The sequence below is a fragment of the Hyperolius riggenbachi genome, chromosome 1 (assembly GCF_040937935.1).
Source record: "Hyperolius riggenbachi isolate aHypRig1 chromosome 1, aHypRig1.pri, whole genome shotgun sequence".
Lineage (NCBI taxonomy): Eukaryota > Metazoa > Chordata > Amphibia > Anura > Hyperoliidae > Hyperolius > Hyperolius riggenbachi.
Window position 1 is genome coordinate 981232 of NC_090646.1, and position 10479 is coordinate 991710.

Sequence of the window (10479 nt, forward strand, 5' to 3'; positions counted from 1 at the left end):
GGAGGCAGCGGCTTAGGTGAGAATGCAAAAGTGTCAGAAGATGGAGAGCAGCGTGGAGTACATTGGAAGGGAGACAGCGGCTTAGGTGAGAATGCAAAAGTGTCAGAAGATGGAGAGCAGCGTGGAGTACATCGGAAGGGAGACAGCGGCTTAGGTGAGAATGCGGAAGTGTCAGAAGATAGAGAGCAGCGTGGAGTACATCAGAAGGGAGGCAGTGGCTTAGGTGAGAATGCGGAAGTGTCAGAAGATAGAGAGCAGCGTGGAGTACATCAGAAGGGAGGCAGTGGCTTAGGTGAGAATGCGGAAGTGTCAGAAGATGGAGAGCAGCGTGGAGTACATCGGAAGGGAGGCAGCGGCTTAGGTGAGAATGCGGAAGTGTCAGAAGATAGAGAGCAGCGTGGAGTACATCAGAAGGGAGGCAGTGGCTTAGGTGAGAATGCAGAAGTGTCAGAAGATGGAGAGCAGCGTGGAGTACATTGGAAGGGAGACAGCGGCTTAGGTGAGAATGCAGAAGTGTCAGAAGATGGAGAGCAGCATGGAGTACATTGGAAGGGAGGCAGCGGCTTAGGTGAGAATTGCGGAAGTGTCAGAAGATGGAGAGCAGCGTGGAGTACATCGGAAGGGAGGTAGCGGCTTAAGTGAGAATGCGGAAGTGTCAGAAGATGGAGCGCAGCGTGGAGTATATTAGAAGGGAGGAAGCTGCTTAGGTGAGAATGCGGAAGTGTCAGAAGATGGAGAGCAGTGTGGAGTACATAGGAAGGGAGGCAGCGGCTTAGGTGAGAATGTGGAAGTGTCAGAAGATAGGGAGCAGCGTGGGGTACATTGGAAGGGTGGCAGCAGCTTAGGTGAGAATGCGGAAGTGTCAGAGGATGAAGAGCAGCGTCGAGTACATCGGATGGGAGGCAGCGGCTTAGGTGTGAATGTGGAAGTGTCAGAAGATGGAGAGCAGCATGGAGTACATCGGAAAGAAGGCAGCGGCTTAGGTGAGAATGCGGAAGTGTCAGAAGATGGAGAGCAGCGTGGAGTGCATCGGAAGGGAGACAGCGGCTTAGGTGAGAATGCGGAAGTGTCAGAAGATAGAGAGCAGCGTGGAGTACATCAGAAGGGAGGCAGTGGCTTAGGTGAGAATGCGGAAGTGTCAGAAGATGGAGAGCAGCGTGGAGTACATCGGAAGGGAGGCAGCGGCTTAGGTGAGAATGCGGAAGTGTCAGAAGATAGAGAGCAGCGTGGAGTACATCAGAAGGGAGGCAGTGGCTTAGGTGAGAATGCGGAAGTGTCAGAAGATGGAGAGCAGCGTGGAGTACATTGGAAGGGAGACAGCGGCTTAGGTGAGAATGCAGAAGTGTCAGAAGATGGAGAGCAGCATGGAGTACATTGGAAGGGAGGCAGCGGCTTAGGTGAGAATGCGGAAGTGTCAGAAGATGGAGTGCAGCGTGGAGTACATCGGAAGGGAGGTAGCGGCTTAAGTGAGAATGCAAAAGTGTCAGAAGATGGAGAGCAGCGTGGAGTATATTAGAAGGGAGGAAGCTGCTTAGGTGAGAATGCGGAAGTGTCAGAAGATGGAGAGCAGTGTGGAGTACATAGGAAAGGAGGCAGCGGCTTAGGTGAGAATGTGGAAGTGTCAGAAGATAGAGAGCAGCGTGGGGTACATTGGGAGGGTGGCAGCAGCTTAGGTGAGAATGCGGAAGTGTCAGAAGATGGAGAGCAGCGTCGAGTAAATCGGATGGGAGGCAGCGGCTTAGGTGTGAATGTGGAAGTGTCAGAAGATGGAGAGCAGCATGGAGTACATCGGAAAGAAGGCAGCGGCTTAGGTGAGAATGCGGAAGTGTCAGAAGATAGAGAGCAGCGTGGAGTGCATCGGAAGGGAGACAGCGGCTTAGGTGAGAATGCGGAAGTGTCAGAAGATAGAGAGCAGCGTGGAGTACATCAGAAGGGAGGCAGTGGCTTAGGTGAGAATGCGGAAGTGTCAGAAGATAGAGAGCAGCGTGGAGTACATCAGAAGGGAGGCAGTGGCTTAGGTGAGAATGCGGAAGTGTCAGAAGATGGAGAGCAGCGTGGAGTACATCGGAAGGGAGGCAGCGGCTTAGGTGAGAATGCGGAAGTGTCAGAAGATAGAGAGCAGCGTGGAGTACATCAGAAGGGAGGCAGTGGCTTAGGTGAGAATGCGGAAGTGTCAGAAGATGGAGAGCAGCGTGGAGTACATTGGAAGGGAGACAGCGGCTTAGGTGAGAATGCAGAAGTGTCAGAAGATGGAGAGCAGCATGGAGTACATTGGAAGGGAGGCAGCGGCTTAGGTGAGAATGCGGAAGTGTCAGAAGATGGAGAGCAGCGTGGAGTACATCGGAAGGGAGGTAGCGGCTTAAGTGAGAATGCGGAAGTGTCAGAAGATGGAGAGCAGCGTGGAGTATATTAGAAGGGAGGAAGCTGCTTAGGTGAGAATGCGGAAGTGTCAGAAGATGGAGAGCAGTGTGGAGTACATAGGAAAGGAGGCAGCGGCTTAGGTGAGAATGTGGAAGTGTCAGAAGATAGAGAGCAGCGTGGGGTACTTTGGGAGGGTGGCAGCAGCTTAGGTGAGAATGCGGAAGTGTCAGAAGATGGAGAGCAGCGTCGAGTAAATCGGATGGGAGGCAGCGGCTTAGGTGTGAATGTGGAAGTGTCAGAAGATGGAGAGCAGGGAGGCAGTGGCTTAGGTGAGAATGCGGAAGTGTCAGAAGATGGAGAGCAGCGTGGAGTACATCGGAAGGGAGGCAGCGGATTAGGTGAGAGTGCGGAAGTGTCAGAAGATGGAGAGCACCGTGGAGTACATCAGAAGACAGGCAGCGGCTTAGGTGAGCATGTGGAAGTGTCAGAAGATGGAGAGCAGCGTGGAGTACATCGGAAGGGAGGCAGCGGCTTAGGTAAGAATGCAGAAGTGTCAGAAGATAGAGAGCAGCGTGGAGTACATCGGAATGGAGGCAGCGGCTTAGGTGAGAATGCGGAAGTGTCAGAAGATGGAGCGCTGTGTGGAGTACATCGGAAGGGAGGCAGCGAGTTAGGTGAGAATGCAAAAGTGTCAGAAGATGGAGAGCAGCGTGGGGTACATCGGAAGGGAGGCAGCGGCTTAGGTGAGAATGCAGAAGTGTCAGAAGATGGAAAGCAGCGTGGAGTATATCGAAAGGGAGGCAGCGGCTTAGGTGAGAATGCGGAAGTGTCAGAAGATGGAAAGCAGTGTGGAGTACATCGGAAGGGAGGCAGCGGCTTAGGTGAGAATGCAGAAGTGTCAAAAGATGGAAAGCAGCGTAGAGTACATCGGAAGGGAGGCAGCGGCTTAGGTGAGAATACGGAAGTGTCAAAAGATGGAAAGCAGCGTAGAGTACATCGGAAGGGAGGCAGCGGCTTAGGTGAGAATGCGGAAGTGTCAGAAGATGGAAAGCAGTGTGGAGTACATCGGAAGGGAGGCAGCGGCTTAGGTGAGAATGCAGAAGTGTCAAAAGATGGAAAGCAGCGTAGAGTACATCGGAAGGGAGGCAGCGGCTTAGGTGAGAATGCGGAAGTGTCAAAAGATGGAAAGCAGCGTAGAGTACATCGGAAGGGAGGCAGCGGCTTAGGTGAGAATGCGGAAGTGTCAGAAGATGGAAAGCAGTGTGGAGTACATCGGAAGGGAGGCAGCGGCTTAGGTGAGAATGCGGAAGTGTCAAAAGATGGAAAGCAGCGTAGAGTACATCGGAAGGGAGGCAGCGGCTTAGGTGAGAATGCGGAAGTGTCAGAAGATGGAAAGCAGTGTGGAGTACATCGGAAGGGAGGCAGCGGCTTAGGTGAGAATGCAGAAGTGTCAAAAGATGGAAAGCAGCGTAGAGTACATCGGAAGGGAGACAGTGGCTTAGGTGAGAATGTAGAAGTGTCAGAATATGGAGAGCAGCGTGGAGTACATCGGAAGGGAGGCAGCGGCTTAGGTGAGAATGCGGAAGTGTCAGAAGATGAAAAGCAGTGTGGAGTACATTGGAAGGGAGGCAGCGGCTTAGGTGAGAATGTGGAAGTGTCAGAAGATGGAGAGCAGCGTGGAGTACATCGGAAAGGAGGCAGCAGCTTAGGTGAGAATGCGGAAGTATCAGAAGATGGAGAGCAGCGTGGAGTACATCGGAAGGGAGGCAGCGGCTTAGGTGAGAATGCGGAAGTTTCAGAAGATGGAGAGCAGTGTGGAGTATATTAGAAGGGAGGCAGCGGCTTAGGTGAGAATGCGGAAGTGTCAGAAGATGAAGAGCAGCGTGGAGTACATCAGAAGGGAGGTATCACTTTTGCAAGGACGTAAAAAGTGGCAAACCCAAAAGCCCAACTTAAAGGAAGGGGATTTGGTCCTGCTAAAAGACCAGCAAGCTCACCAGATCCAATGGCCAGTTGGACTTATTACAAAGGCCATTGCCAGTGATGATGGAAGGGTCCGAAGTGTGGAAGTCAGGATCATGAAGAATGGGGACTCAAAAACTTTCCTCAAACCAGTCACTGAGACTGTCCTTATTATGCCTGCTTCTAAAAGTTCTGATCCAGTCTTATGTGAGGGAGTCACTTGAGTCCCTAACATAGATAGCCAATAGACTTGAGGAAGCTAGATTAAGAATGCTAGATAGCATTTTACTGTATACAATGTTAAGATGGAAAACTATTGAGTAGTGGTATACCAGGCGGGGAGTGTGCTGCCACGCAGCCTTTTAGTGTCTAGCAGTTGTTATTTCATGTTATGTTACAGAGTTATTTGATATCATCCTTACACCCCTGCTGTTTCTTGCTAGTTGGTAGCTCCCACCCCTTCTCTTCCTGCTGTAACTCCATTTTGCATATTTGTTATGTAGAGACTGCAGAGTTAGGGAGCTGTGTAACTTCATTGGAAATTTACCTATGACAAAGACTATGAAAAAGCCTGATGTTTGTACCCTTTGTTACCTTGAAGCATAAAGAAGCATTGGGTACACCTCAGGAGTCTTTATTCATTGAGTAGGCTGCCTGTGAAAGCGTTATTAACCTGCTGCACACATCCATACAGACTGGGTCTATAGGGAGCTTGTGGCAGGTACAACAGATGCTGAGACAGAACAAGTTATATTGTAAGAGGCTGATATTGATGGTATAGCTGGGTGCATTGGTCACTTTTGCGCTTTGTTTTATTTACTTTTATTTTTCTAACCCTTTTTGATTATTTGATGTATTCTTTATTTTTGTTTGTTATTTTAGGAGGCCCTATCCAAACGAGTGGTGCTCAACATAAAGAGTAATGCTTCATACACACTTGAGATAAAAGTCTTTGGAAAAGGCAAGATCACAGACCAATCTTACCACCCTTCATGTAGTATGAGAGCCATACTCTACACAGTCTATTCTATGGAGCTGCACTCCCCATCAGATAAAATCTTTGCAAGATGCTGCACACAAAGATGCTGTACACATGCAACAGATCATTATCTGTAAAATATCTGTTCCTGCAAAATATCCATTCCTGCAAAATGCATTCATAGTCTATGAGATCTGCAGATCATCATACACACTTGGTTTAACAGACAATCATCTGCAGATCATCTGCAGATCACATCCACCAGGATGGATTTTCAGATCTGCAGATGATTGCCAGATATGCAGATGAAGTCTGTTAAACCAAGTGTGTATGATGATCTGCAGATCTCATAGACTATGAATGCATTTTGCAGGAATGGATATTTTGCAGGAACAGATCTTTTGCAGATAATGATCTTTTGAGTGTGTACAGCATCTGTGTGTGCAGCATCTTGCAAAGATTTTATCAGATGGGGAGTGCAGCTCCATAGAATAGACTGTGTAGAGTATGGCTCTCATACTACATGAAGGGTGGTAAGATTGGTCTGTGATCTTGCCTTTTCCAAAGACTTTTATCTCAAGTGTGTATGAAGCATAAGAGTCTAAGAGATCTTCTGAGTAAAGCGGACATTCTTTTGGATGCCATATTGCCAACCAACGAACTGTGGAAACTGTTCAGTACCATGTTGAAAAGAGTCACGGGTTCCCCCGAGGTTTTGCTGAGCAATATAGCTTGGACTTGGTTGCAAGGGACTGAGATTGTTTAGGAACTGAATTTCTCAGCAGACCTGTCCCTACCCAAGCCCCTATGCCTCAGTGAATCGTACTGTGACTTAAACATGCTGTAAAGTGGTTGATGATTGTATAAGAAGACCTGTTGTAGCTCAGATGTATTTAGAAGTTATTGTGTGACCTTTTTGTTCCGCAGCTTTTACCGTTGCACCGGCTGTGAAAAGGAGAAGATTGTATTATTTTGACCTTTGATGTGCAAGGAAAGTCTATATTTGTGCTGAGAGTTACTGGTTGGAAAAGTTTGCCAGTTGACCGCTGTTAGATGTGATTATCAAGAATTTATGTGTGACCTGAGTCAGTCTGGTGGATTCCTCCCAGCTGGGACCGAGTGCTAACGGATAAATCGAGTTACAAGGGGAGTTCAGCTCAATAGAATAGACTGTGTAGGTTTGGCTCTCATGCTACATAAAAGGTGGTAAAATTGGTCTGTGATCTTTCATTAATCTTACAAATGTGTATGTGGCTTAAAGGATACCCGAAGTGACATGTGACATGATGAGATAGACGTGTATTTACAGTGCCTAGCACACAAATACCTATGCTGTGTTCCTTTTTTTCTTTCTCTGTCTGAAAGAGTTAAATATCAGTTATGTAAGTGGCTGACTCAGTCCTGACTCAGACAGGAAGTGACTACAGTGTGACCTCACTGATAAGAAATGCCTCTTTTTATCTCTTTCTTGCTCTCGGGAGCCATTTTCTGCTAGGAAAGTGTTTTATAGTTGGAATGTCTTATCAGTGAGGGTCACACTGTAGTCACTTCCTGTCTGAATCAGGAATGAGTCAGCCACTTACATACCTGATATTTAACTCTTTCAGGCAGAGAAAGAAAAAAAGTAACACAGCATAGTTATTTGTGTGCTAGGCACTGTACATACACATGTCTATCTCATTATGTCACATGTCACTTCAGGTATCCTTTAACTGAACAGACAGCTGCTGTGCAGTCCAGTGCCCATGTTTCCCTATGGGCCAGTTCACATTATATGTGTTTTAAAGCTTTTCACAGTGCACTGCTATGGAACTGATCCGTTAGAACTTTATGAGGCTTGCTGGTGGTGATATCACGGGCTTGGGAACGTCGTCTGCATTATGTACCCTGCATAATAAACACAATTCATCCATAATGCTGGCTGAGCTCATTTCACGGTAATCTCATCTACAGCGCATGGAATAAGGACAAGAGGCGGCTGAATGCAGAAGATTTTTATATTTTGCCAAGAAATTTGTCATTTACAGAACTTACACAGGATTCTGATTCTGTCAGAAAAAAATGGTCATGTACAAAACATACATAATACAGAGTGCAGGGTTTGCATTGTGTCAGAGAGTGTGTAAATATGGAAATGAATTCTAATCAGGAAACTGCGGTGTAGTGTGGTGGATAAGCATAGATTATGCGCGGTATCCAGAGGCGTATTACCGTGTGTAACTATTCCTGCGGTGATACATTACTCATAGAGATAATGCACAACGGATGTCCCGCTTGCCTTACATATGATCGGTTGTGGAAAAGCGTATTAGCGCCTGTACCTGGAATTACGCCCTGCTAGTAATAGATACTGGGATTTCTGCAGTTTAGTGAAATTCCCTCAATGAGGCTTATTTTCCCTGCGTGGCGAACATCGGACTTGATTTACTAAGACAAATAGCATGCCTTATCAGAGTTAACCTGCCTTATCAGAGTTAACATGCCTTATCAGAGTAGCATAGCGAGCACTACAAACTTATGCCTGCTCATTGGCAATGACGAGCTCCACTCGTCCTGCCCTGAGCCCCTGCGGGTCCAATCACTTTACAGGACATTATCCCCGCACTTTGATTGGCCCAATAGGCTGCCTGTCAAGTTTCCTGTCAAGCGACAGGCAGCTGATTGGGCCAATCAAAGTGCGGGGATAACGTCCTTTAAAGTGATTGGACCCGCAGTGGAGCCAATTAACAAATTTGTAATGTGAAATTTCAGGTAAAATCGTCATTAATTGTATTTGTAAACAGAATCAGGAACCGTAATTTCACAATTTTGCATAATATTTGGGTAAATTCATGCTGACTGTAGCAGTTAAAGGGGTACTACAGCGAAAAACTGGATGTTTGCACATATTTCAAATTTTACAAATAAGAAGTACATTTTTTCCAGAGTAAAATGTGCCATAAATTATTTTTCTCCTATAATACTGTCACTTACAGTAGGCAGTAGATATCTGACAGAAGTGACAGGTTTTGGACTAGTCCATCTCTTCATAGGGGATTCTCAGCAAGGCTTTTATTTTTTATTAGGGATGATCGGAAACAGCAAATTTCGTTCCGCCGGAATTCGCGGATTCTGCCAGCCCATAATTCCGTCGCTATGAAAACCCGTTGCATTTTCGTAAAATTCCACGGAATTCCGGATTCCGACGGAAACATTAAAGTAATCGCAAATGGAACCTTGTTTATGCTAAATAGTAGCCCATAGAACCTATTGGGCTCGATTCACAAAGCGGTGATAACTCAGTTATCACGCCTAAAAGACTTTAGGCGTGATAACCTTTGCACCAGCAAAGTTATCACCGCTTTGTGCTCTAACTCGCGCGAAGTTTCCGCGCGTACGCGCGTACGCGCGCGCGCAAAGTCCCATAGGGCTTAATGGGCACTTCGCGCGAAGCACGGTGCGCTGCGCGCGTAGCGCACCGCGCTACGCGCGCAAAACTTTGCGCGAGGGAGTTCGCGCGAATTCCTTCAGATCACGCCTAAACTAAGTTTAGGCGAGATAAAGGGCTTTTCACAGGCGTGCAAAGTGTTTGCACCGCTTTGTGAATCAGGCCCATTGACTGTTCCCTTAGTCCTTTTTTCTCTTGGATATATCACAATGGTACATGTTAGGCTGGCTTCAGCATGTAGCATTGTAGTGTGTTGTGTTGGTGGTATAATGGTTAGGATAGCAGCCTACAGAGCGGTAGGCCTGGGTTCTATTCTCAGCCAATGTGAGTTGGCTTTTGACATCCTACAATTCCCTAAGCAAGCTCATTTTTCTCTTGGGTATATCATAATGGTACATGCTAGGCTGGCTTCAGCATGTAGTATTGGTGGTGGTATAGTGGTGAAGAGAGCTGCCTACCAAGCACTAGACCTGGGTTTGATTCCCGGCCAATGTATGTAAGCTGGCTTTTGAAATTCTACAATTCCCTGGAAGACAAGGAGGGAGAAAGGAAACAAGGAAGTCTGTTGAGCAGAAATACTTCTTATTAGGCAAAAATTAGTTCGGTGGGAAAAAAAATTTGCATTCCGTAAAATTCCGCGGAATTTCGTATTTTTCCGCGGAAATTCCGCCATAGCGATAAAGCAATTCCGTTCCGTCAGAACGGAACGGAATCACCAAATTCCGGCCGGAATCACGGAATTCTTAATTCCGCGGAATCCAGCGACCAACCTTATTCTTTATAAAGATATTCCTGAAAAAGGATTTAAATAATGATGCTGGCCAGCTTCCCTGCTCGCTACACAGTTTTTTTGGCAGTTGGACAGAGCAACTGCCATTCACTAAGTACTTTTGAAAATAAATATATCCCTGAGAATCCCCTATAAGGAGATGGAATAGTCCAAAACCTGTCACTTCTGTCAGATTTCTACTACCTACTGTAAGTGACAGCAACATAGGAGAAAAGTAATGTATGGCTCATTTTACTCTGGGAGAAAAGTACTTCTTATTTGTATGTGTTTGCACATATTTTACATTTTACAGTTTTTGCTGTAGAGTCCCTTTAATAAAAAATACCCTGTACATGCTATGATCACCATAATTGCTGCTTATGTTAAAGGAGACCAGAGGTGGGAGGGATAAGGAGGCTGCCATATTTATTTCCTAGTAAACAATGCCAGTTGCTTGGCAGTTCTGTTGATTTTCTGACATAAGTAGAGTCTGAGTCAAAACCCTGGAACAAGTATAAGTATAATCCAGTAAAACCTGAGTCAGAGTACCTGATCTGCTGCAGGCTTGTTCAGGGGCTGTGGCTAAAAGTATTAGATACACAGGATCAGGAGAACTGACACATACCTCCCAACATTTTAAAGCTAGGGATCGGGACACTTAGGTCACATCCCTAACCACTCTCCTCAGCCCCGCCCTGCACCCTCTCCTACACTGCGCCCTGAGGCTGGAGCCTCTCTCACGTCGGCCCCGCCCTGTTCCCCCTCCTACACTGCGCCCTGAGGCTGGAGCCTCTCTTGCCTCTGCCTCAGCCCTGCCTTGCCCCCTCCTACACTGTGCCCCCTCCTACACTGCGCCCTGAGGCTGGAGCCTCTCTTGCCTCTGCCTCAGCCCTGCCTTGCCCCCTCCTACACTGTGCCCCCTCCTACACTGCGCCCTGAGGCTGGAGCCTCTCTTGCCTCTGCCCCACCCTGCGCCCCCTC

The 10479-nt window shown here is 47.2% G+C and overlaps 1 protein-coding gene across 1 annotated transcript; it reads left to right on the forward strand.

The window, feature by feature from the left end:
- The first annotated feature begins 2620 nt into the window (after nucleotides 1–2620).
- LOC137562110 (uncharacterized PE-PGRS family protein PE_PGRS54-like) lies at nucleotides 2621–4189 on the forward strand. Its single transcript, XM_068273447.1, has one exon. It carries the CDS (start codon nucleotides 2621–2623, stop codon nucleotides 4187–4189), a length of 1569 nt encoding a protein of 522 aa, XP_068129548.1.
- Nucleotides 4190–10479: the final 6290 nt, after the last annotated feature.

Excerpts from the sequence above, each read along its gene's own strand:
- LOC137562110 (XM_068273447.1), top strand. The coding sequence starts at position 2,621 with ATGGGAGGCAGCGGCTTAGGTGTGAATGTGGAAGTGTCAGAAGATGGA.